We start from the raw sequence: 27,479 nt of genomic DNA on the forward strand, positions 1-27,479 counted from the left end.
GACTGCATAAATCGTTCATCCGAAATATATAAATGAAGTAGCTGGAAAGTGTATAAAAAATGTATATAAAATAAATATTTTTGGAAATGGTCGTGAGTGCTGACAGAGCTGTCTTTTTTATTGCATTGCGTATTTGCTGCAGTTTAATACAATTTAATGCTGCAATTTCCCAACTAACAAAAAAAAATTTTATTCTTTTTTTGCAGTGTTGATTTCGAAATTTAAAGCTAAAACTGTCAAGTGAGCGACAAGATTTTTTTCGATTTATAATAATTAACTCCTTTATAGACAGAGAAACATGTCTGTTTATGTACATAATACATACGTAAATATTTATTTTTTTTAATATATACACATATAAATTATTTGGTTTAAAATCATAGTATAATAAAATTTTAAATTTATAATCAAATGAATGCGAATTCAATAAATTGAGAAGAAATTATATCTTTCCTTGTCCTTTTTCAAATTCATATAAAACCTTATCAAATATTTCAATAGCCATGTCCACATTTTCGATTGATATGCACATTGGAGGTTTGATTCTAAACACCTATAATGAAATTGGAAACACCATTTTGGGAGATTTAGTAGATAACTCATAATATTGAGTAAATTTATATTTACATTTCCATATAAACCTCCACGTCCGATCAAAACCCCAAGGTCCTTAATTTTTTCCCAAATATCTAAAACATGTTCTATGCTTAAGGGAGAATTACTATCACGATCATTAACTAATTCAACTCCAATCATTAGTCCTTTTCCTCGTACATCCCCGATAACCATATATTTATCTCTTAATTTGGCCAATTGTTTTAGAAAATATGTTCCAACTTTGGCTGAGTTTTCCTGAAGCTTTTCATGCTCAATGACATCTAAAACGGCAATACCAACTGCAGAAGCTAAAGGATTTCCTCCATATGTATTGAAATGGAAAGCTTGATTTAGGCATTTTGCGATTTTAGGCGTAGTCACTACAGCTGCTAAAGGAAATCCATTTCCAATACCTTAAAGAAATTCATTACATACTTATAAATACTTCATTAATATAATTAATATGACTTTAGTTGTGTATTCATTTATTTATATTTTCTTATTGATTTAATATGTACGTACATACCCTTCGCCATAGTTACAATATCTGGAATTACGTCATGATCTTGAAAACCCCAAAAGTGTTCGCCAGTTCTTCCAAATCCGGTTTGAACTTCGTCGGAAATCAATAAACCTCCGTTTGTTCTTACTAATTCAGCGGCTTTTTTAATATATCCCTTGGTGAATTGTACTGTACCACCGACCCCTTGAATTGATTCAGCAAACAATGCAGCAACATTTTTTTGTGGTAAAGAATATTTAAGAACATTCTCCAATTGCTTATAGTACTTAGTAGTTGCCATACATTCAGACTTATTTGTGCACTCGCATTGTCTTAAAGTTTGAATTATAGAATTACGACAATTTGAACCACCCCATATTCCTGAGAATGGGTCTGGATTCATTACATGGTGAATTCCTAGATTGGCCCCCGGTAACTTATAACGCCAGGTCGAGTGTGCAGTTAAACCCATTGTGGATGGTGACATGCCATGATATGCATTTTGAAAAGAAAGAATATCAAAGTTTCCTGTGTAAATTCTTGATAGAAGTATAGCTAAATCATTAGCTTCAGATCCTGAGTTCACAAAATATACAACCTATATTAAAAAACAAAACAAATATCTATAAATTTAAGCTTACGTTTAAAAGAATTTCAACATTAACGTACATCGAGAATAAAAAAGATTATAAATACTCTTTTTTTTCACATATACATACTCTAATTACTCTATTTCATATTTTTTTTTTTGAGAAAAGTTTAAAAATTAAGACTTTTTTGGATTCTACAAGAATATATATATGTAAATATTCTCAAAGTATATCAATTATATTACAAACATACATAGTGCATGACAGTTACTAATGTCACACCATATTATGGTTACAAATTGTTCCCCAACGAATATGTGGTAGGCTTATTTTGAAATGATTTTCAATTTCAGAAAAAGTAAAAGAAAAATAAACAAAAGACTTGTAAAAGTTTCAATCAAAGCAACTTTAAATTGCGATTGAAATAAGTAATTAAGTATACATACAAGACTATTCTAGTTCTAGTAGTTACCTTTAGATCTCCTGGAAATTTTGATGTTAATTTTTCTGCATATTCATGAATTTTTGGATGCATGTAAATATTTGTGGTATGCCATAATTTTTTTATTTGTTCTTCAAGAGCTTTCGTAATTTTCCTGAAGGAATAAATGTAGTTGTTAAATTTTCAATATAGAATTGATTTGTAAAAAATAATACGGATGACAGTGTCCAACTGATACTGTAACGATTCCTCCAAACAAATCCAAATAATTTTTGCCAGTGTGATCGTAAAGCCATTGCATATGGCCACTGTGAATCAATAAAGGTTTTTTGTAATACGAAAGTATATTCGGAGTTAAATGCTGCTTTTTTATGTGCAAAATTTCTTCATATGTTGGACCTTCATATTGTGGTGGCTTGAAATTTGATTCTCCAATTGTTGATAAAGATCTAACTGTATTGCTACAGGAAAATCTATTTTCTAATCCAAAAAAATAAGAAAAAAAGTAATAAAAGTTAAAAAAGACAACAAGTTTTTGGAAGAAGATCAACGAGTTTATATAAAAGTGTATGTTTATAAAATGTATACATAATTATATACTAATCTAAAGTATGGAAATACAATTACTACAGATCTATTTAGTCAATAATTATATGTTTTTTGAAACTTATTAAATTTATTTTAAATATATATATAAAAATATATATATATATATATATATAGGGTGATTCAGTGTAAAGTACAATATTATGTATCACTGTTTAGGGATCAAAACCGGATAAAATTTCTGTTTAGAACTACGAGTAGTTGTCAAAACTCAACGGTTTCCGAGGTACAGTTATTTTAATTAATTTTCACAAAATTTCTACTCGACCAAGTTATTTTCCATCCCTTTAAAAGCCCTTACTATGTAATCGATCATATTTATTTGTGGGTTTGTAAAATGAAAAACTAAATTCTATTGAAATACATGATTCTGGTACAATCATATAATTTTGCCTAAATTTATGAGGAATATTAAACCAATAATATTAAATAAGTTATAACCAAAATTATACATTGTCGTTTTATATTATGTATCGTTTTTGATCTGGACGAGAATGGAGAACTCGTATAAATTTGTCGTACGTAAAAAATTTATACATGTTGATAGTATGATGATGCGTATAATTTTTTTGGTTACTTACACATAAATATTGAAGAATGTAGATCGCTTGTTAATTCAAGCATAAAGGAATAACTTTTGAACTGTTTCACTTTGCCTTTATAGCTTCGATTGAGCTTATAATTGCGAAACAATAGAGGACCAAAAATTGATAGTTTCAAAAATTAAGGAGTATAATAAAACAAAAGGAGAAACAAAATGAAATAGTTATCAACAAGAATAAATTGTTAAAATTCAAATCTCGGATATAAGCCTTAAGATAAAACCGTTTTCAAATAACGGCTTATTTGAATAGTAAATTCAAAAACCTAGTTTTTGTTTATATTTTTTTTTATCGCGCAATTTTTAATTCTCGCTTGGTTTTAGATACAGTAAATTGTCGAAAACTTGCATTTTCAGGGTTTTAAAAGAGGGATGAATAGGCAGATTGAATCGAATTTTTATTTAGGCGTAATTATTTTATAGTTTTATGTATCCTTTTGTGTAACTTTTAATATCATTAATTTGATTTTTCAATAAAAATTTATTTTTTTCGAAAAATTGCAGTGTCAAAATAATATGAGCTAGAGTTCAGATATTAAACTCTAAAACAAGTCACAACAAGTGAACTTAAAATAAGCAAGCTAGATGCAAATTTAAATAAAAAATTATAAATATTTTTATAAACAAAATTAAAAATATTAAAAAATATTTTTTATAAAATTTTAATAAAAGTAAGTACTTTGTGAAACGTTATATTTTTTTGAATTTTAAAATATCTCCAAAAGTCATGTAATTTCGTCAGCAAAAACTTTGAGTTTTTAATTTTGTCATGTGGGGTTGCTAATTTCGTCATGGCAAAAAAAACACTAGGTTTTAATGTGTATATCATAATTAATAACTATCCGGTAACAATTTTGAAAAAAAGCATGATAATATTTGAACTATTCAAAAACTATGGAAAATTTTAATTTCGTCATTCCGGCGCCTCACAAAATATGATTAAAAATAAAATTTTAGCAAAAGTTAGTTGTAAATTTAACAGTTTTTTTTTGATATTGTATAGAATTCTTATATTTGTCAATTTCAATTTGCGTTTTTCTCGTATTTTTATCATTATTTGTAGAAAAACCCTGCCAATCTACATTTTTCGTTACTATTAAAATAGATTGTACCGGTGATACCGGAATAAAACATTACAGACGAAATTGGATATTTTGACTAGAAACATTATGCTTAAATAAAAGTTTTGTATTAAAATTTTTTTAATATTTTATGCTTCAATAGTAAATATTAATATTTCAAAATATTTTAATAAACCACTCAATTTCGTTAATGTGACGAAATAATCTCCAACTCTAAAAAATTTGGTTGGTAATTTCGTCACTTAAGTATTATTTTTTAAAATTTCACTTTTTGAATTTTTTTCTTATTAATAATGTTTTTTTAAGTTTAATTTGCCAAAATATAAGCCAATATGTAAGAAATTACACATATTCCAACATATAAAACCTTAAGAAACTTTCTACTTTTCTTAACGAAAACACTGAGAAAAAGCAAAAATTTCGCCCGATATTTTTTGCAGTAATTAAGAATGTCTTTTAAAATTAATTTATTATAATTTTTTAAAATTTAAAAACGAGTCTTCTCACTTCAAGTATATTTAAAAACAAAAATGTTTAAAGTTTATTGAAAATATGTGAAGGAAGTGCGACCTATGACGAAATTAAATGCACTGACGAAATTACCTTACTTTACCTTAACTGTCTGAAAATGTTAAAAATAATTTTGTCAACATTCCGAACTAATAAAAAATGATACTTGTATTGCACACACATTAACTCTTTGAAATACATCGTTAAAAAACCGAAAAAGTCCCTTAACATGACGAAATTACCTTACTTTACCTTATAATTCTATAATTATACGAGTACTTTCGAATTATTTTAACTTAAAAATTTTAATAAAAAGTTAGTATCAGTATGAAATGAGAATATCGTTAAACAAAAATGATAATAGAGGTTCACTTTATCCAATTCCAAAAAAAAATATTCATCAGTTAGTTTTGTTGAAAAGCCAACTACTCAAATAGTAAATTTTATGAAAATCTGCTGGTAACTTGCTTGTGATAAAAAATGCAAAAACAAACGCATGTATATAATTAAATTTTAAGAAAATCTCTTTATTTTGTATTTATTTTCTTGAATAATCTTTAAATGGTCAAAAATGTAAATAGTCCTGTATAAATGATTTAGTGCCAGAGAGCTAACAAAGCCCGATAGTTTATTAATTTGTGTCATGAATAAAGTTAAATTAGATATTAATTGAAATATATGCAAGCATAGATAAACAGTCAGACTAACCGGCATCTAATTAAAAAAAGTGTATTTATGTTTTTCTATCACGAAAAAATGCATTTCCATTGAAATGTCGACAGCCTAAATTTGGCGCCGTCCCTTATTTTATATGGCCGGTAATAACATAACAAAAAAATGTATTCCTGTACTTTATTAAGCAAACGCCAACGATACCTTAATAAATTTAATTTAATGGTAATAATTTTATGTATTTAATGTTATATATGTATGTATGCATTTTTTTTATAAAGTTCAAAGAACAAATTTTGATAGAAAGATTCTAATAATTGACACACAACATTATAAATCATAAAATTGTTTTTTTTTTTGTAGGAATAAGTACTTACATAGCTATACATGTATATTTTTTTTGTTTATTTTTATCAAATTTTTAGTTTTCATATTTAGCTTGTGGTTAAAAGAGCTAAGTCTTTAATAATTTAGAATTTTTTTTAACAGAAGGTCATTTGAAAGTTTTCTTAACACGAAATTAAAAATTTTTCAAAATTAACAAAAAAAGATAAGTTATTGCCTATTATTTTATTTATTTATATTCAAAATTTAATACTATATGCTATAGTATATAAGTTCTGTCTGGGATAAAACATGAAAAACTTTAAAAAGAGAAACAATGACAAGTTGTATGGCAGCTATTGCAAGAAGTTGTGCAAACAAATTTTAATGGAATAGTGGCATTTATTAAAACAACTGCTTATTGATTAAATTTAAATTTTTGTTGTAACTACCCTTTTAAATGGTTGAGGAACGCATCTAATAAATTTGAAATTTTTAAGTTTATTAATTATTTTAAATAATTATTTTGACTTAGTTTGGTTAATTTAATATTATAATAACGTTAGATTGTTAATTCTTTTACTTGTGTAACATTTGCATTTACTTACGTAGATCTTTTTGTGTTATCTACACATTATTACAAAACAAAAATTCAACAAATCCCAAAAACCTCTAATTAAAACTTAAAAATTTTTTTTTTGGTAAATATAAACGGGTACACCACCCATACCATGATATACAAGTATTTCATATAGTATATGTATTAAAAAATTAAATGTAAGAAAAAAACTACTCAAATTAATTAAAAAAAATTAATGTATTAATAACAGTACTTTTCATAAAAGATCCACTTTTTGTAAATTAAATATTAATTAAAAAAAAAATTTTAATATTTACGGGATCGCCTAACGGATATTTTAATGTTCTATAAAACATGAAAGATGACTTTCAATTTGTCCTTTGGCCAACCTTGATAGCTTCATTGGTTTGAAAAATAAAAGCTTTTAAATATTTAAAAAAATGTTATTTTTGAATTATTTTATTTTGAATTATTATTTTGAAACAATTCTTATCATTCAAGAACATTTTTGCTAAAAGTCGTACAAGTTTCTTGTATAAATCATAAGATACGACGTCGCAAAGTATGAAGCGGTTATCTGGAACCACCTTTTCGCTATATCCTCTTCGATTTATCTAAGAGTTTTGATTCAATGTTCAAAAAAATCTATAATTCAAATTTAATTTTTAATTTATCCAAGTCCAAAATTTTCAATGAAATCAGTCTAAAGAATTTAAGAAAACAGGCAATAAATATCTACTTTATTTTAAGCAGTTTTAAGTTTAAGCTTTTTGTACTTCACTTTAAATTTTTCCATATTTGATAAGCGTTCTAGATAAGGTTTATACTTCTTTAAATTTCTAAAAAATTTTTGTTCTTTTAAGAGATACTGGAATATTTTGCCTGTACAAATAAAATATATGTACATTTGTTAGACCTAAGAAAAATTACTCTTAAATATAAAAAAGGTTTTTATATTTAATTGAGAAACAATTTTTTAGATCTTAAAAAAATTGATATACACACATAAGTATAAATAACCTACGAGCATATTTAATAAATACAATAAAAAAGACTATGTTATTTGTTGTGTATTTCATACATAAATAATATCATAATTGTTTTTCAATAAAGTTATGCATAATTGCAAATTTCTAAATGATTAAAGTTAAAACTAAAAAGTTTAAATCAATACGACAAACAAGCGGCAAACGCTGGCTGCAGTTCAATAAATTGTTTACTTTCTTTGATCGAAAATTTACATGCCCGTACATATACATATGTATGTGTATATTAAGTAAATTCAAATTTGAAATTTTAATGTTAATTTTTTTTGTTTTTAAAACAAAATAGTTTAATATTCGTATAATAACAATAATAAACAAATCTACTTACATTACAGAATGATTTAAAAATACAACAATAACATAATAGTAATTCTATTTGTAACTATCATAATATAATAATATTTTGCTCTTTATTAATTAGTATTTATACTTTTATTTGTTTATTACATATAAGGACGAAATTTTGCAAATATAAAATATATAAATTATATACTTATACAATATTAAAATCAGCTACACTGTACAATATAACTGTAAATAAATCGTATATACATATATAATATGAAAACTGTTATATGGAGCAAGAAGATGCACATATGTATGTAGGCAAGTTGTAAAAATGTGATCTTATATTATATAATATTACTTTTTTTTATAGCTTGGAGATATTTCAATTTAAAACCTATAGCCTAAAAATAAGAGCTATAATCTGATACCAAAATGTATACATATTGGTGATATTAATTTTATTTAACATGTTTATAGAGAGCGACTATATATGTAATATGTATGTAGGTACGTAAAAAAGCATACTTTTGAACAAAATATTCAGAGATAATATCAAAAAGAACTCACTTATAATTTTAGAAAACAACATTTTTCTTAAATTTTTTAATTATCACACACATAGAACGTATTTTTTACAATAAAATGTAATACACACACACGAACACGATATACTGTTATTCAAAACGCTTCTGTATTATTTAATACCGATTTATTAAATTTTGATATTAGACATGTGCTTTTAAGTAATTTTTAAGCGAGTCGGTATTCTGACTCGTTTCATTAAAGTTGAGAATCAAACTAAATAAAGTATTTGTGTATTGTTAAAAAGTATGCTTTCTTCTTTTTTTAAAGCTATTAAATAACTAATAACAAGTCATATTATATGCATATCATGTATGTAAGTATAAAATTAAGTGATAAGACATTACACTTATGTATGTACAAATATACAGTGCGACAAGAAGAATTATTAAACACAAAATACACCTAATATAATTTATAAATATTTGAGATTTTTATTTACATTATCATATTATTTTTAATATTCATAGTATCTTATCGTATTTGATAAAATACTATGAATATTTTATATAAATATTATATGAATATTTTATGATTATGATTAAAGACTATGAAATATTAGATTTAGGGACATGTAAAAGTAATTGTTATAGATAAATTTTTATCTTCTTCTCCCCAAAGAGGTTTCAAAGATAAAAAATTCTTAAAGTCCTAAGTATATTTAATAATAATTCAGACTTGCCCTTAAAGACCTATTAAATTAAATAGTCTGGTTTTACAGATTTGTGATTCCTTAGATTAGCTTTTAAGTATTATCTTTTGAGTGTTGAAAAAATCTAGAAAACAAAATGATTCTAATGATAATAAATATATATACACAATATATATATATATATATATATATATACATATATATATAGACTTCTTTTAAAATTATTTTTTTTTGCAAAATAAAAGGGTTAAGCCTAAAATATCATACATTTTCTTGTAAATTAAAAAAAAAACAAAATTAAGGGCAAGAACAGTTTTTATTACAATTTCGAAGGCACGATACTTTTATAAATGCAAATCATATAAAATACTTATACTATTACTATTAATTAGTGTATAGCAATTTATATGTAGACGAGTAATATTTAACATATTTCATGCTCAACATGATATACACTTCATAATGTGGATTAGGAAGCATACCGTTATTACAAATAGATACATATGTATATATATGTATGTTGATCTATCTACAAATAACATAACAACGCAAATCAAACGTAAACATAAATAACAAAAGTAACAAGTCTGATTTCATATTTCAAATTAACAAGTCATTCTATTTTGAGCTCTTTGGATTATATTTATATTCGTTCTCTTAGCACATCCCCATAACTGGATGCCACATAACCATATGGGTTTTATTACCTGCTTATATATTAATATTTTATTATTTATAGTCACTTCCTTACTACTAAAAATCCAAAATAGTTCTCTGGTTTTAATTTTTATCTCTTCATTCTTTTTTTTAATGTGTTCTTTCCACCTCAACTTACAATCAAGTGTGATACCTAGATACTTAGCTTGATTTGAGTATGGGACGTTGTTTCCATTTGTTTGGATTTTTATATTATTTGTTTTCTTTTTAGTTGTAAAGTCAACATGTACGGATTTTGCTTTATATATTTGATTTCTCCATAGCCATTGATAGAATTGATCAATACTCCTTTGTAATTTCGATGTCGTCAGCAAATGTGGCTATTTTTGTGTCTTTATCCATTGGCATATCGTTTGTTATATTTTATATAAAATATATAAAACAGGCCACAGAACATTGCCCTGCGGAACGCCTGCCCTAATTTATTTTAATTTAGAATATTCATCGTTGAGTTTTACAAGAAAGCTTTTATTTCGTAGGTTGGATTTTGCAGATCTCGTTTTATTTTATACTTGACTCCCCCGTGCTAGACCTTGTCAAGTGCCTTGGCTATATCTAAAAATACTACTAAACATATTTCTTTCTTTCTAGAGCATCTTCTTAATATTGGTAATCCTAAGTATCTGGTCTATAGTAGAGTGATTTTCTCTAAAACCAAATTAGTGTACGGGTATTAAATTTTTTCCTCTAGAACTGGTTTTATTTTTAGAAACAGCAACCTTTAAAATAATTTAGACATTATTGGTAGCAACGATATAGGTCTATATGATATTGAGTCATTTGGCTCTTTACCAGGTTTTAGGACCTGGACTATACTTGGCAATTATTTCAATATTTTTGCTGTTATGAGATGGTATCGTGGAGCTTTACTGTTTTTTAGGCTTTTAATTTCTCTTTTTAATTCGTGCATTGTAAAATTGTTCATTCTCATAGTATCTAGAATTGATTGACATGAATTCATATTAAAAATTTGCGACGATTGTTGTGGGATTTCGAAAATATTTTCTAGGTATTCCGCAAATACCTCAGTTTTTTCTAAATCACTTTTTGCCCAAGTATTGTCAGCCTTACTAATAGGTGGAGCACAGATTTTTGGTTTATTAATGCTTTTCATCGTTGTCCATAGCGAAGAATTGCCTTGTTTTGTAGATGATAAATCTGTTGCTTAAATTATTCAATTTGTCTTATCTAGTGGTGCCTTAGTCATTTGCCAAGTCTTCCGAGCTTTTCTTTTCTCTTTTAGAGGTTTTCTCACTTCGGGAGGATAATATACTTGTCTGATTGAGTCTGGGTCATTTTCAGTAGAATTTGACCAAGCTACAGTTTGGGTTTGATAAGTAACTAATTCAATATTTTCTTCCAGCTGATCTCATGCACGTAGACTTATATTTGAGTTCACAATTTCCTCCAGGTCATTTCTGAATTTTTACCAATTGGTTGAGCTATAAGGCAAATTATTTGAAATGGTTTTTATATATTATTGTTTTAATAATAGTCATTATCAGTGGAGAATGATCCGAATTCAGGTCGAAGTTTTTTTTTAAATCTATGTAATTATCTGACATCCCTTTACTGATGAAAAAATCAACAACATCAGGCAACTTAATTGTATCTGTAGGTCAGTACGTTGGCTTGCCAGAAGAATGAAATCTACAGCTCATTTCCGTTCCAGCCCGAAACAGTGCCTTTCCTTTCGACGTGAATAATCTAGATCCCCAATTTGTATTTTTTGCATTAAAATTACCCCCAATGATGAAATTATATTCTAATTCTTTAAATATTTCTATATACTCTTCATATTTTAGTTTGTGCCTGAGTGGGCAATATATTGATGCAATTTTGTGTAACTTGTTTCTTGATCTTACTATAACAGATGAAATTTGCATATAGTCTTTTTCTATTGGTATGACTTTCTGTAATATTTACCGCGAACCTCCTTTTGATTTATTGCTTGGATGAATCGCTGGGAATGTTAAATAACTTTTAATTTTGCCGGCTAAACCAAGGTTTTTTTTGTTTAAGAGGTTGTTACTATACTCTGTGGATTTAGTGGACTTGTACCACAAGCATACCTTACTGCGGGTTTTTCTATTCCCCTACCCGTCGGAGAAAATAAAAACATAAGAATGAATTATATCAAACTTATTTACAATTTATCAATCTTTATTATATTAATTTGATTCATTTCTTTGTAAAAAGATTGTATAAAAATTCCTTTAACGATATATGTAGATCTGATTCAAATTCAAAATACTATTACTCATAAGAATAAAACTGGTTAATCAAAATCATACCGTTTAATTAGCTGTTATCGTAATTATAATTTGAAGTTTCTTCGATTTATTTTTGATGATAGTTTATGTCGGCCAATTGTGAAACAGATTAAATACATAGTTATTTTTACAGAAATAATAAAGTATTTGTAGATGTGTTAGAAACACTTTATTAAGTGAACAATATAAATACAAATTTGCACAATTTCTCTGATGCCCATCAAGATTTTTACTGTTTTAAAACCATATAAAAAAATTTGTCTTCCACCCATTAAATATCTCAATTTTGTCTAGACCTTAATCTTCAAAAGTGTCATTTCCTGAATTGTGCTGCCGTTGCATAACTAATCTCTGATTTAAAAAAGAGACAGCTTTAGAAAAATATGACACTTATGTCAAAACCGAAAAGAAATTTGTGAGATATTTTTTTTTATTTAATTGTTTTTTTTTTAAATAAGTGGTCAATATTTTAAATTATTAAATAGTGAAATTTAGCAAAGTAGATTTCAAATAATTTCAGGTTTTTTTTAACACTAACAATATTTAAAAATTTTAACTGAGATCAAGAGTTTTTATTGTATGTATATATTATTATGGCAAACGAACATGATGGCAATATAAAGGCAAATTACGAAAATTCTTCGGCTAACTTTAATAATAATGAAACTTGTAAAAGTGGAAGGACTTCTAATAGGTCTGAAGCATATAATAGCACAACAGGTTCAACGGAACGTGATGATAAGTCTGCTTCAAGCAGTGGGTTTTCTAATTCGAAAACAATGACTGCATCTAATGAAGTTTCTCATACAAATGAATACAAACATATAACGTCGCAGCCTCAAAAAAGAGAGGAAAATCCATTTTCCTTTAAACACTTTTTAAATCGTGATACGAATAACTCTAGTAATTTATCTAATATATCAGCAACAATAGTTAGTACTAATAATAGTATAAACAATAGTAATTTAACTGGCAGTAATATTACTAGCTATCAATCGTCAAATACAAAAAATAATCCTTACTCATCTGTGTCTAATTTAAGTCCTAGTAGCAGTGCTTCTTTAAGTTCATATATATGTAATAATCAAGTAAATAATAATGGTAATGGCAACAATTTTAATACTACTTCTGGAGAAAATGAAATGTTTTCTGCATCAAATCAAAATAAAATTTCTACTTCTAATAGCAATAATTCGGGTTTTGGGTCAGGTAATAGTAATCCTTATCAGTCTTCAACTGGAGCAAGACCAAAAGTTCCTCAATCCATTTCTACTTCATCATCAATTGGAAGTGGTAGTAACAACATTCTTCAACCACCTATATCAATATCTACTACATCTATGTCTTCATTAGCAGGTGGAAGTGAAAGCTCAAAAATGAAGAGATCACCACGTTTTTCATCCTTTGACTCGCAGGCGAGTTTAGCTGAATGTGCAGCAGGATCCAACAATGACCGCAGCGATACTGCTACTTACAATAAGTATGTGCATACATTGCTTTACATTATTTTTAAAATAATTTGTTAAATGTTTTTTATGTTTCTAGTACTTCAGGATTTTTACGTGACGGCGCCGGAATTTTAGATGACCCAGGGAAAAAAACGGGAGGATTATTTATAACTAATTCTGAATATGATAAACAATTTATTCCCCGTTCTTACTCTAATTACGATATTGATATTACGCCGTCTATGAATAATAGATGCTCGAATTCTTCGACAGTTGGGCGAACTAGTGACGCGAGCAATTCCCCTTTTCGTAATAGAAATTCATCGGCAGTTAGACCAAATCGTTTGATTGGAATTTCTTCACAGTCATCACCAAATTCCTCGAAAAATCAGCAGGCGTATTCTTCATCTAATGCAACAAATAATGCGGGCGGTATTCGTCCTAACTCAGAATTTGCCGCGGCAGCTTTGCCTGATTTTGTTCAAGATCATTGGATGGATCAGTGGTACTATAATGAAATGAACCTTAATTCGCCTCCCAATTCGCCTAATCAATCACCGATAGATTTTGTTGAAGATTTACCTTCCTGTATGGCAACTGGTGAAAAATGTCAAACGTTGCCCGATTTCTTATCTGATGGACCAATAATTCATTCTTCCGGTAGATTAGCAGATGTTGCCGCAGGTCTTCCAGATTTGGATTCACCAGAAGATAACTCTCCTGGGTTACAGTTATCACGCCTCCGCTTGGAAAATGAACGCCTGCGGCGGGAGTTAGATGAAAGCAGAATATCGTTATCGGAACAAGTAAGGAGAGCCAACGATTTAGAGAGACGCTTAGAGCAATGTCGAAGTAACGAAATAACATCAAGTAAAAACTCAAATCAAAATTTAGAAAAGGCCGATGAAAATTCAGAACAAAATAAAGTGATTATTTAATTAAAATGTATATTTGTAAATATTTAATTTTAATTTATTTTATTTTAAGAAACGGTCTCTCGTAACAGAAAATCAAATAGCAAAGTTAAAACTGCAAATAAAGCAATTAACGGTAATCTAAATATTTTACTTTGTATATGTAACTATGATAAATAGTAATATTATAATGAGTTCAAGTTTCAAATGAGACTTTATAACTAAAAGTATTATATAATTTACTTGTACTTAATACTATATATGTATTTATATATACTAGGCTGAAGTGAATTTATTGCGAAAAGAAAATGAGCTTATCAAGGAAACAGGTGCAGTAGGTGGTGACATAATAAGTAATAGAAAACCGTCCAAAAACCAACAACTATCTAGAGAACTAATGCGGGCAGCAGCAAACGCAGAAAGCAATTTAAGGTGAAATACATTAATTTTTGGAAATTGGTATATGTAATTGAAATTTCTTTTAGGCAATTGTTAAGTGGTGTAGACAACTTAAGGTTAATGGCTAGGTCACTTGTTTGTGATAATAGTGTCGATGATGCTGGCGATGGACTAGATTTCAACAGGCAAAGCCCTACCTTGAACGCAGCAGCAGCAGCTGCTAACATTAGTAATTCTGCTTCGATAAATTTAGTTAACGACGAGTATTTATCTGATTGTGATGACTTTGATGATTTTAGCGGCCCAGCTTTGTAATTTAATTTTAAATTAAAACAAATAAAATTCTATAAAAGGTAATTAAAGATTTTTTTTGCGATAGATGTATATTTTTAATTTAAAGTAAGTGAAATAAAATGCATAGCGATACAAATAAAACGTAACGTAATTACTTTAAAGCCATGAGAAAAATTGGAAATGAGTCGATCTCTGGACTAAACACTCCAAAAGGTCGGTTCAAACAGTTCAGCTTTTTAGATGACATCCTCAAAAAATAATACAAAAAACCACAATTGTAATAATAATAACTTAATGTTTACCTTGGAAGGTTTTAAAACTTTTATTGGATTTCTAAATAAAAACAGAATAGATTCACTGAGCTTGGTTAAGTTTTGTAAATTGTTTAGGCAGATGCAATTTTGCAAACTTTATAGAATGTAATTTTTGTATAAAATTTTTATGCTAGGTTTACTGTTTCGTGTTTATGTATTGTTTCATTCAAAATTTTGTACACATATCGGTTTAAAACGAAATTAATCACATAAGTTTGTGTTCGAAATAATTAGTTTTTTTTCAAAAATTGCATTTAAACATTTTTAGTTGAAGTTTAATTTCTCAGCAGCTAATTAACGTTTATATATTTTTGCTCACATTTGCTGTGCCGAAAGGTTAACCCTTCGGTTTCTAGCAAGTAAATAAAGACTTCTGTATTCTAAAGTCTTTATTACGAGTTATGAGTTAATATATATTTATGAAAAATGAAAATTTGGGAAAGTTATATCTTTTTCAATAATAGAGATTACAAATAAGACGCAAACTATTGCGGGAATCTGCATATGCCTGAAAATGATTTCAAATCTCTGACGTTTTGTAAATGTTTGTATAAATTTATTTATTTTGTATAAACATTCGTATGCACATAATTCAAAATAAGAAAAACTAAATTTGTACCTTAAATTTGTAAATATTTATATATGTACGTAATATGTACACACATAAATTTGTTTTAGGAAAGTTCAAAAACATCAAATATTATATCAGCATGCTAAAAATATAATAGCCTTGCGAAAATCCAGTATCGCCAAAGCGAAAATTTTGACCAAATTTCATTATTATTCAAATAATATAATAGGTGTGTAAAATCAAGAAATCCTTGTATATCTATCTATCCCAACTGCTTACATTTATGATTAAATATATCAATTAGTCATATTGAAATAAGTGATGTAGCAAAAATTATGTGCTTAGTTAAAGTTACATGTATAACGTATCGCTTACGTTGTGTTTTCACTTTGTCGTGGCGACATAATGAAAATATATCGCATGTCCATACCATTAGTTTTTACAATTATATGATTGACGTTTATGAAAACTGAAAGAAATTTGCTTCCGCGACGAAATGTCAGAATTCGTATAGTATGAACATATTTAAATGCGGCTGGCCAAAATCAAGTGAATTACCCTCACGAATTTGACTACCAACGATAAAATAACCTCAATTCTTATTTTACCGCTACGACTTTTTTTAATATCATCTATTTCTATATCACTGCATTGGTTCTCCTTTCTTAATATCTCTATTTCCCCTCTGGAGACCGTATTCAATTTTATTACGGTTATTTTATTAAAAAATATCTTTTACTAAAAATTATTTACTTTTTTGACAAGTTGTAATAATTTTCAGAATATACTTTGACGTTGTTGAAAAATAACTCAGTTATTTTTTAATCAAGCTACATATTTTAAAACTACCCTCAAGATTTATTACTTATTAAAATTTTACTGAGCTATTTTTAAATTTTTGTTTCCCGATATAAATTACAGTTTTCTAAATAAATTATTTAAGAAAATATGAAACGCTGAAAGAAAAATTAAAGTGAAATCAAAAGGAGAATTATTTGCAATAAACATATGGTTAAGTATCACAAAACAAAAAAGAAAAAGTCTGGTGTCAAATTGCAAATGTTGTTGAGAACGGAAGTTTCACACCGGAGCACACGAAATAGATATATGTATTTCCTACAATTGAATTTCATATCCGATCTAATCATACCACTAAAGTATTTGGTAAAAACTAAATTCTTAAAATTTTCTTTATTTTTGAAATCCAAGCAAGATACCATAGCGTATATTAGAAGATTTCAATCATTTGATACTTTTTCATTATTTTTTACTTGGGCTACATCAAATTCCACTTTTGGAAGAGTATGCGTGGAAGAAGTAATTTCCCCTACATACGCAGGAATTAAAACAACCATTTCTTAAAATTCGAATAATAAAATATAATATAATGAAAGAGTTACAAGCTATCGTTATTATAGTAATTTGGACTACAAAGTTGAAGTATAGAAACTAGTATAATTTTGACAAGTGAAAGTAAATACAGTAATACCCCGCACTTACGTACCCTTTGGGACCGGAGCGTGTACGTGAAACAAAAATGTACGTAGATTGATCTACTACTTTATTGATGAATAATACGTTTGAAACAAACTAAAACAATAAATATGTATATAAATAAAAAGAAAAAGAGGGATATTATGTATGCAGTTTTATACTTTTATTTCATACGTTTTTATACTATATTTAACACTTAACGTGTATTAAAAAAACAAAACACAGTTTCGTTTTTGTTTTGTTCTTATTCCACTTTACATAGATTTTGTTTTGACTTGTTTCTACATGCATTCACTCATAACAAAATTTAGGTTTCATAGAAATAATGTACAGACATACAAAAACACGTTGTTACAAGTGTACATTCTCAATTTGGTATACATAATTTTTTTTTTCCATTAATTTCAAAACCAGAAAAAATGTACTTGTACGTAAGTGTGAATCATTGTACGTATAATGGGCAATTGGGGACAAAAATGAGATGTACGTAAGTGCGAGGGTACGTAAAACGAGCGTACGTAACACGGGGTATTACTGTATATAATATGTGGGTGCTTAGCTGTCCATATCAAAATAAATTTAAGAGAAAAAGTGATCAGTGAAAAAAATTGTGTTATACTGAGAAAAAAATTTTAGAATAACGAGAAATCTAATCATTGAAATCAGAGAAGTTAATAAAATAAAATTCGTAAATGATAGAATTTATACAAAATTTTCAAGATCTTTTTATGACACGAGTAAAAAGAGTCTTTATGGAATGAATAGAAATTTTTAATTTTTTAACAACAAGATGATATTCCTATAGAGATTAAAAAGTTAGTGTCAATTATTTTTTAACACGTTGTACACTTTGTTTATATTATGTTTCGGCCCTTAAATAATTTGAAATTTAATTATTTAAATATTGTATTTGACTTTCCATTATTAAATTAATTTTTAAATTTGTTAATGGAAACCTAATTCAGTTTTGTGTTATTTATGATTCGTTCCTTACCAAATTGTCTAAAGAATTTATAAGAAAGTACAAGCTCTGCTGGACAATTTTTGACTACTTTTATTTTTAAGGAATCTGACATTTCGAGAAGATAATGGAATTACATAAGCAAGTTCTTTTCTCCAAATAAATTTCTCCCCGATTATATCACATCATTAAATGTCAATGGTACTCAGAAGACTTTGCAAATTTTTACACCATGGGTAAGCATCAAAATATTATTTGGCTGTAAATGACATATTTTGTGGCAATTTGTTGTGTTACACTGTGAAATGTGTTATGTTTATGTATAGTTCATAAAATCTGAATTTATTTATGAAATTACTTATTTATATCACAGAAAAATAAGGAAATGATCTGCCGTTTGTGCTTGTGTGATACAGAAAATTATTTTGGGTTTTTTGATTCTTATGGTCTAAATGTTTCCGCTGCTAGTATTGTTAGTAAACATTTTTGGTTCGAGGTAAAAATCATATAATTTTTTAAAAGAAAGTCTGCAAAGTTTATTTACTGTTTCTTTAAGCCTAAAATAGACGATTCCATGTCAATTTACATATGTGTATCATGTTGGGAAACAGTTAAACATTTTAATGATCTCTTCAACACGGTTCAAAAAGCTCATAATATATTAAATGAGAACGTTCTTTTGATCAAAAGTGACCCTGGCGAATCCGAGCTCTTAAATAATGACAACCCAACAAATGAAATTATATCTGATAATAAAGATGCAGAGTTTGATTGGGATCGTCTAGATTTTGACAAAATTAATTCTGATTTTAAAACGGAAGCTATTGATGGTATAATTTTCACGTTGAATTAATAAGATATTTTTTTAATATTTGCTAATTAAGGTGATGAAGTAGAAGAAAAAGTTAAGTTGTCCGTATTGAAAAAAGTTGAACTTGAATCTGAAATCAAAACTGAAAAGGTGAGATTACGAAAAAGGGGTCGAAAGCGAAAAAAAAAATTAGTTCAATTAACATCAGACGAAGAAAATGAAACACAGAAAACCTATGATAATTTTGATAGCGAAAGAGAAAATGGACAAGTTAATGACAAAAATAATTTTAAGTCTGAGGAAAATGCTCCAACAAATAAATTAGCAGAAGAAGATAAAAAAATCGCTACTTTTATGAAAATGATTTGCTCTGTATGCCAATCTGAATGTCACAGTTTTTCATCTCTGAGATGGCATTTCAATACAAAACATAAACAGAAAGGATTCGCTATCTGTTGCGATAAAAAATTTTTTAAAAGAAGTAATTTAGTAGATCATGTTGAGAAACACATAAATCCTGAAAGTTTTAAGTACTTGTATTCAAAAATTGGTATAAAATATGGGTTACTTATTATGAAAATATTTTAGGTGTAACTTATGTAACAAAATTTGTATTTCACGTTGGACATTGAAATTGCACATTTCTAGAGTTCATGAAAATTTAGAACCGGGACATCAGTGTTCTTTTTGTGGAAAATCTTTTAAATTAAAAACTATTCTAAAGCGGCATCAATTAATACACATGCCTGAAGAAGAAAAAAAATTTATTTGTAATGAATGCGGGAAAAAGTACAAAATTTATGATGACACACAAAATACGTAACTTAATATTTTTTTTCTTTTAGGTACCCTTCAAAAGGTACTCTTTCAAGTCATATTAGAATATATCACGATAGACGATATGCTGGAATGTGTGACATTTGCGGAAAAACCTATAACAATAAGGAAGACGTTCGACGGCATCGTTTAGAAGTTCATGAAGGTGTAGCTAAGGAAAGTGTTAAATGCAAAATTTGTTTCAAAGAATTTGCAACAAAATATCAATACAATATTCACAAAGTTGAAGAACATGGAGATCCTAATCAAAAACCTGAAAACAGATGCAAATATTGTGATAAAATTTCCGCAAACTCTGAAGCTCTTAAAAGACATATTCAAAAAGTACACAAAGCTAAATTAAAATTTTTCTGTAATTTTTGTGATAAAGTTTTTAAAACAGATTTGTCTTTAAAGGTATATACATATCTACAAAATCTCTCAATTTTCTTTTTATCATATATTCGTTATTTTATAATTTAAGGAGCACGAGACTACACATACAGGAGAACCTCTCTACGTCTGTCCACATTGTCCTAGAACGTTTACTCATAATTCTAATATGCACCATCATCGAAAAAGAGCTCACCCAGTAGAATTTGAACAAGCTCGTAAAAAAAAAAATGAAAAAAAGGAGACGTGGCTGCAAATTACTGCTTTCCAAAACTGAAAAACTAGATTTTTTTATTTTAAGACCACTGATTTATAAATTAGTAATGTTGAAAATAAAATAATGATAACAAATAATAACTTTGGCTTTTGGAAAAAAAAACAGAATGATTCGCATTTTTGAAGTAAAAAACGTAATGTAGGTTCATAATATGTGATTATTGAATTAGTTATATTTTACTAAATAATTTTTTTTAACACAAAAAAATTATACGAATGTATGTACATACTATAAGTAGCACAAATTAGAGTGTACTCGTTCAACATTATCAAAAAATTTTATTTTTGCATTTTGTTGTTTCTGTTGTCCTTAAATATCTCGGGATGAGCTTTTTCTTATGGTGATGCATATTTGTAGTATGGGTGGCAATCATATTTCAGAAACAATTTTTTTTTCAAAATTTCAATAATTAACTTAATCCTATTTTTTCTTACAAATACTTTATTGCAAAATGTACAATGTACTTTTTATTTAGAATTTTGCATTTATTGAATGTGACTTTTCAATGATTGGGAATTTGCTGATATTTTATTATAATTTCTGTGTTTATATTGAATTTTATATTCATTTTCTTCATATTTATGGGCGTTATAGCAGTAGTTTGATAAAAATTGTTTGGAATATTGTATTTTGTAAAGTTTTCTCGCAATTTAAATGAGCACATTTATGAATGATGCCAACTTCATGATCTTTGGAAACATGAAATCTGAGGGAAAATCTTGTGTAATTTTCTTCCGCAATAACGAGATCTAAAAACGGTTAAAATATGTTTAAAATTATTAAAAAATATAAGATGTAGTAAGTACATATATACTTAAAGTATGCAGGATTTAAGTGTGTTTAGAAATGATTTATAAGCAGGCTTCTTCTTATAAGCAGGCTAGCAACAAAACACATAAACCTTTTATTTTTGAGCTATAGAGTGTTTTTTCAATATGGAAAATTTGTAATTTGTAAATTGCAGAACAGCAATAAATTCCATTCGACACAAATATAAAATACTTTGTATCAACTGCTTCATTGGAACTATGTACATATTTATGCCAAGGTCACTGTTTTCCAAGTTATTTTCTAATGTGTTTTTTTCTTTAAAATATTAGATCTGCTATGTTTAATCATATTTTAAAATCTTCTATACGTTTCCAACAAGTTCTCCAAACTGCCATACGAGATTCTAACTATAAAATTAAGTATAAGGACGATAATTAAAAATTATTATATTACTCAACTACTTTAAACCAGAAATGTTTACCATTAATAAATGGTGCATTTAGTTTCAAACCTTCTTCTTCAAATATATTAAATTAATGCTTCAAGTTATCCAAACATAAAGGCAAGACTTTTTATAAACAGATTTTTTTACCGCAGTTTGTTAAGAAAGTGCAAGTTTTTAAAAAGATGCTTAATGAAATTAAATTAATTAAGATAGTAGATATTATTTGCAAATTATATATTTAACCCTTGTAGAACAAAGTCAATAAGTCAGAAATGTGTACAATGCATATATGTATTTATGTATGTATGTATACATAGTTTGTTTTTCTGAGGAAGTATATTATCATGGGTTATTTCATAAGTTTATAATGATTAAAATTCCAGTTTTCCATTACAAAAAATTTCTTTCGCCCATTAATTTGAAGCAATCAGACTTAACTTAAAAAGTAGTGAAAAAATATGAATGTTTTCTTAATGCATGTAAATACAACAAAAACAGTAATTTTATATCGTATTGAATTATATTGATGAAACATCGATAATTTTCCAAAATGCATATACTTACATATGTATATTATGTTAGTATATATTTAAATATGGTCTTAAATATGTGTGTAAAAAACAGGATGGAAATGGATTGTAAAACTCAAAACAAATAAATTGTATCGTATTAAATTAAGTTAGAAGGCTTTAAAAAGAAAATTTAAAAGTTTATATTTATATAAATGGCAAAAATTTTTGGTAGTACTGTAACTGGAGTACTACTATTACCTACTAGTCAAATACTAGTACTACTAATACCTACTAAAGCAAATCGTAATGTTTTCAAAATTTCATTGTCTTTAGTTAACAAAAAGAACTTACAGCTAATAATTATGTAATAGAAAATTTTAATTTTCATGTGCATTGAACGGGCAGAGTCGTAAAACAAAAAAAAAGGCTTTCGATATGTATGTAGAAACATAAGTACGTACATTACATACCCAAACTGTAACATATTTAACCTTACGGTAACGCATTATTTCACGTTTTTGGCATATCATTTGGTTCGAAATGTATTGCAAACTACCGCTTTACATACATAAGTGCAATACAGACTAATGTTTTACATAAGAGTACTTAAAATAAAGAAGTAAAGTATACGTATATATGTATAAAATTTTAAAATGATTTTTATTTATAAGTGTATCGTGACTTCAAAATTGTAGCAAGATGCAATTCAGTAATTTATTTTAAGTAATTTAAAATCTGCAATAGTATCCTTAAACTCTCTCCGCAAATTAGGGTTAATTATGTACACTATAAATGATTGATTTGTTTTGTCAATTTTTCACTAGGGAAACATTTTCCACATCGAAATTTGTTGTTTTTGCTTAATTCGTTACTATTTTCGAAACTCCGTGGGGGTTTTCTCTTGTCTTGTAGCAAAAATAGGCTTTATACATTATTTTAAAATTTGGGAATAAAAGAGTTATTTCAATTGGCTTATGTCAAATTATAGTTGTCAAAAAAACATTCAATAATAGTGAAACATTTTTGTGAAAATTACATATTTTCTTTACAATTCTACTTTTTATATAAATGTTATTTATAAAATATGTCATCGTGTAATTTTTACGCGATTTTCAAATTTTCAGTGATTTTTGTTAATATAAGTAAATTCCAAAAACTGTGCAAACACAAAACAATGAAGCATTAGAAAACACATCAGAAGTCTGACTATCGCAATCACAATCCCATCTACATCTTGCCATATAATTACAACCAGAACCTAAATGTTGTCCCAGCATAACTTGAACTACATGCTTGTATTTTTTCATGTTTAAATCTATAATAGCTTGATTTACAGTATCAGCAATTTCTTTTGCCCATAATTTAGCTGCTTCGGGATCATACTGTTTATCTATAAAAAGAAGACATTTATCTATTTGTATATATGTGTTTAGTAAAATCTTAATACAACCTTGTAATATCAATGATAATTTGTTTTGAATAATTTCTTTCACCTTATTTGTTTTAAATTTGTCTTTCAAATCGGGTCTCACTTGATAACTTTGGATGTTGTCATCGGATTGTGATTGTGCCTCCGTCATTTATGTCATAAAGGTGAAAATTGAAAAAGTATATTTAATGGCAAATTAAAAATTTAGTCTAATTCTACAATAGGATTTCTCCTAGACTAAATGTATAAAACAAAATTTCAACTAGACTATAATATCAGAACAAAACAAACGAATAAATCGAAACAAACTGTTGCTACAGTAACAAGCAAATATGTATACATATATTTTATCTATTTATTTCGAAATCATCAGGTTGCCATTCATTTTTGACAGCGTTCGAAGCGAGATCTTCTAACAAGTAGGTGAAATAGCTTAACAGTGGCTTCCCACAATAATATCATTCAGCCCTTTTGAAATTAATTAGGTTGAATGTATCCAAGTAAAAAATAAGTGTATTATTATTTCCCGAATAAAGTTTTCATCTTTTATTGACACATCATGCATTGTGTTTTTTGTTTTTATGTAAGGAAATAAGCAAACATGCGAAAAAGAGGGAATGCTGTAACATTTTATTTTGAGTTTTTGAAGTTTGTGAGACATATTTGGTAACACTATATCCCTTCTGATGAATGTTGGCTGACTGAAAATCAGAAAACGTCAAGAACAAGAATTGAAAATTTATTGTTTACTATAGAAACTTCATAATATTACAATATGTGTTTATATATAGCATATAGTATTATAATATGTGCTTATATATCAACATTAAGAATTGACATCGTTTGTGTGTACACTTAAGAATAATTTTATACTTTGAAGGCTGTTTATTAAATATATGCAGGCACTTACCTATCCACTTTAAAAATGAGATACTACTTGTATTATTTTGCATAGAATACATAACTCATCGGAAGGAAAGGAGAGATTTGCTTGGTAATTTTTTTAAAATTAAAAAGTTTTATACTTTTTACAAGATTGATATTATATGTACAAATTTTTTTGCACATCGGAAGAAATGCCAGAATATTGTAATAAAGCTACAACTAAATTTGTGTGATTACGTAATAAAATAATATTATTTACTAGTAATATTTATGTGTATCAGACATTTAACACTTAACTTAGTTTTTCAATTGATGTGATCGGGTAATCAATACATAAATTTATAATATAACAATGGCATAAGTTCAATTATACGCACATATATACATGCATACATAATGATAGCGTTAAAGAGTTTTACTATTTTGAAACTCATTTCTATTTCATAAAATAATCTTAAATTCAGGTATATAAGTGATACTCTCCTCTTTTTCAGAAAATCACTAGAGTTTGGATTGAAAAACTTGTTACGATAAATGTTTGAAAAGTATTAACAAAAAAGGTAATATAAAATGAACACTAAAGCTCTTTTGGGGATTATTTTTGTATTTGTTGGGTGTTGCAGGTAAGAATTAATAAAGCAAATGTTTGAAATATGGAACAAGAACTAATTGATTTACGTATTATTTCAGCAATGTCGTATTTCTAGAATTGTTAGTTAAGTAAGTATTTTAAATCCCTTAAAAATATTTGTTTTTTTTTGGATTTGTGTATATAATTAATGCCTTCCACTTTTTATTTTAAGGGAAGACCCGGGGTCGGGAAATTTGATAACTTTTTGTCAGTTTGCTTTTATATCGTTGGAGGGATTTATTTTTACATCAAAATTTGGAACTCAAAGACCTAAAATAGGTTTAAAAGATTATTTTATTCTCGTTGTTATGTTCTTCGTCTCAAGTGTTTGCAATAATTATGCTTTTGATTTTAATATTCCTATGCCATTACATATGATTTTCAGAGCGGTAAAATTCAATTAAAAATATATGTAGATATAAACAGCCTATGTTTAATTTTTAGGGATCTTTAATAGCTAATATGATCATGGGAATCTTAATTTTGAAAAAGGAATACGAGTTTTCAAAGTACTTATCAGTATTTATGATAACAGCTGGAATAATTTTGTGCACAATAGTCTCTGGAACAGAAGTGGTAAATATTTGATGATATTTAATAAACATTGATCTTTTACATTTTTGTTTTTTATTATATACTCAAAAGAAAGATACAAGCAATCCGGAACACGCTAAACTTAGGAATCTTGAATTAAGTTCAAACCAGTTTTCGGTTTTCTTTTGGTGGGCACTTGGAATAACTTTATTAACCGTGGCTTTATTTATATCAGCGCGAATGGGTATTTATCAAGAGGTTCTCTATAAAAGATATGGGAAACATCCTAAAGAAGCATTGTTTTATACAGTAAATTTAATTTAATATTTTATAAAAATAACTATTCAACTGTATATTTTCAGCACTTGCTTCCTTTACCATTTTTTTTCCTTATGTATAGGAATATATTGGAGCATGCAGCTATTAGTAGTTCAACAACGCCTGTTAGTTTACCAGTAGTTGGACTCCAAATACCAATAATGTGGTTGCACTTACTAGGAAATGTGTTGACCCAATATGTCTGCATTAGTTCTGTGTATGTATTGACTACTGAATGCTCTTCTTTAACAGTGACTTTAGTTGTGACTTTAAGGAAATTTGTTTCTTTATTATTTTCGATTGTATATTTTCAAAATCCGTTTACAATATTTCATTGGGTTGGTACAATTTTAGTTTTCACGGGCACTATAATATTTACGGAAGTGGTTCCTAGAATAAGATCTAGTTTAGTAACCGATAAAGTACAACATGTTAAAAAAATCGGAACAAAGAAAATTGATTAATTACAATAAATTTGAACTTTTTGGCTAAGGAACATTAATTAAGATTTTGTTGAATTTATTTATGTAAAACTTCGGCATTAAAATTCAAAAATTTTTGTTTTTGAAAATTTTATATGTATGTGCATGTGATACAAATCTTAAGCTAAGTATATGTAGATAAATTTTTATAAGATTGTATATATGTGTAGTTAATAATTTTTAAAACGTTGCACTTTTTGTTGAGATAATTTTTAAATCTAACTTAAAATCGAAAAATTGGCTCAATTTTAAATAAATTTTTGGGATTTGTAAACAATTAAAAGATTTTTGTTTTTAATATAAATTTGATCGAAAATGGAAATAAATTGAAAAATCTTTCAAGTCTATATTTAATTTAATTAAATTTAAATTTCATTTTGTCTATAGACAAGAATTGGACAAAGGTAATTTCATTTAAACTTTTGAAGAACGCTGTACTTACTTGTAATTGTTTTTTATAGAAATAAGAGAAAATCAGATAACAAAAGCCAAGAGATGTTGATATATTTGTTCATAATTCCTCACATTTTTTAGTCTCATCTCTAAGCTGATAGAAATATTCATCTTATTAATTTATTCCATCTTGATTTACTTTTATGGATCGACTTAGAATATGGATAAATAAATTTTATTTTCGCCATGCTCTGTGTTTTATAAGTATAAGTGAAAACATATATGTATGTATTATCAGAAATGTATGTACATATGTATTTCGA

At 27.1% G+C, this 27,479-nt stretch overlaps 5 protein-coding genes across 7 annotated transcripts; 3 read left to right on the forward strand and 2 right to left on the reverse strand.

The window, feature by feature from the left end:
* Positions 1–311: 311 nt before the first annotated feature.
* On the reverse strand, positions 312–8,620 carry LOC129610290 (alanine--glyoxylate aminotransferase 2, mitochondrial). Its single transcript, XM_055522820.1, has 6 exons — positions 8,408–8,620; positions 2,347–2,611; positions 2,162–2,285; positions 1,124–1,697; positions 628–1,010; positions 312–553 (listed from the first exon to the last, which is right to left on the reverse strand). The coding sequence occupies exons 1-6, from the start codon at positions 8,427–8,429 to the stop codon at positions 443–445; spliced, it is 1,479 nt and encodes a 492-aa protein (XP_055378795.1). The 5' UTR covers positions 8,430–8,620; the 3' UTR covers positions 312–442.
* Positions 8,621–12,475: 3,855 nt separating this feature from the next.
* LOC129610242 (uncharacterized protein DDB_G0283357) lies at positions 12,476–15,249 on the forward strand. 3 transcript variants are annotated; one of them, XM_055522744.1, is made up of 6 exons: positions 12,476–13,360; positions 13,418–13,544; positions 13,610–14,438; positions 14,500–14,562; positions 14,707–14,858; positions 14,912–15,249. In XM_055522744.1, the coding sequence occupies exons 1-6, from the start codon at positions 12,658–12,660 to the stop codon at positions 15,138–15,140; spliced, it is 2,103 nt and encodes a 700-aa protein (XP_055378719.1). In that variant the 5' UTR covers positions 12,476–12,657; the 3' UTR covers positions 15,141–15,249. The 3 variants fall into 3 exon arrangements, with proteins under 3 accessions (XP_055378719.1, XP_055378718.1, XP_055378720.1); XM_055522745.1 differs by having other exon boundaries at positions 12,477–13,357; XM_055522743.1 differs by having other exon boundaries at positions 12,476–13,544.
* A 3,496-nt stretch (positions 15,250–18,745) lies between these two features.
* Positions 18,746–20,803, forward strand: LOC129610328 (transcription factor grauzone-like). The gene is made up of 6 exons (XM_055522870.1): positions 18,746–18,955; positions 19,016–19,289; positions 19,344–19,800; positions 19,859–20,059; positions 20,116–20,503; positions 20,571–20,803. Exons 1-6 carry the CDS (start codon positions 18,845–18,847, stop codon positions 20,754–20,756), a joined length of 1,617 nt encoding a protein of 538 aa, XP_055378845.1. The 5' UTR covers positions 18,746–18,844; the 3' UTR covers positions 20,757–20,803.
* Positions 20,804–23,387: 2,584 nt separating this feature from the next.
* On the reverse strand, positions 23,388–24,216 carry LOC129610207 (dynein light chain Tctex-type protein 2B-like). The gene is made up of 2 exons (XM_055522660.1): positions 23,935–24,216; positions 23,388–23,874 (listed from the first exon to the last, which is right to left on the reverse strand). The coding sequence occupies exons 1-2, from the start codon at positions 24,062–24,064 to the stop codon at positions 23,618–23,620; spliced, it is 387 nt and encodes a 128-aa protein (XP_055378635.1). The 5' UTR covers positions 24,065–24,216; the 3' UTR covers positions 23,388–23,617.
* Positions 24,217–24,707: 491 nt separating this feature from the next.
* On the forward strand, positions 24,708–27,046 carry LOC129610206 (UDP-xylose and UDP-N-acetylglucosamine transporter). The gene is made up of 7 exons (XM_055522659.1): positions 24,708–24,907; positions 25,293–25,421; positions 25,489–25,518; positions 25,602–25,818; positions 25,874–26,005; positions 26,075–26,272; positions 26,326–27,046. Exons 2-7 carry the CDS (start codon positions 25,369–25,371, stop codon positions 26,743–26,745), a joined length of 1,050 nt encoding a protein of 349 aa, XP_055378634.1. The 5' UTR covers positions 24,708–24,907; positions 25,293–25,368; the 3' UTR covers positions 26,746–27,046.
* The last annotated feature ends 433 nt before the right edge of the window (positions 27,047–27,479 follow it).

Source organism: Condylostylus longicornis, unplaced genomic scaffold, assembly GCF_029603195.1.
Source record: "Condylostylus longicornis isolate FDR11 unplaced genomic scaffold, ASM2960319v2 ptg000044l, whole genome shotgun sequence".
Taxonomy (NCBI): domain Eukaryota; kingdom Metazoa; phylum Arthropoda; class Insecta; order Diptera; family Dolichopodidae; genus Condylostylus; species Condylostylus longicornis.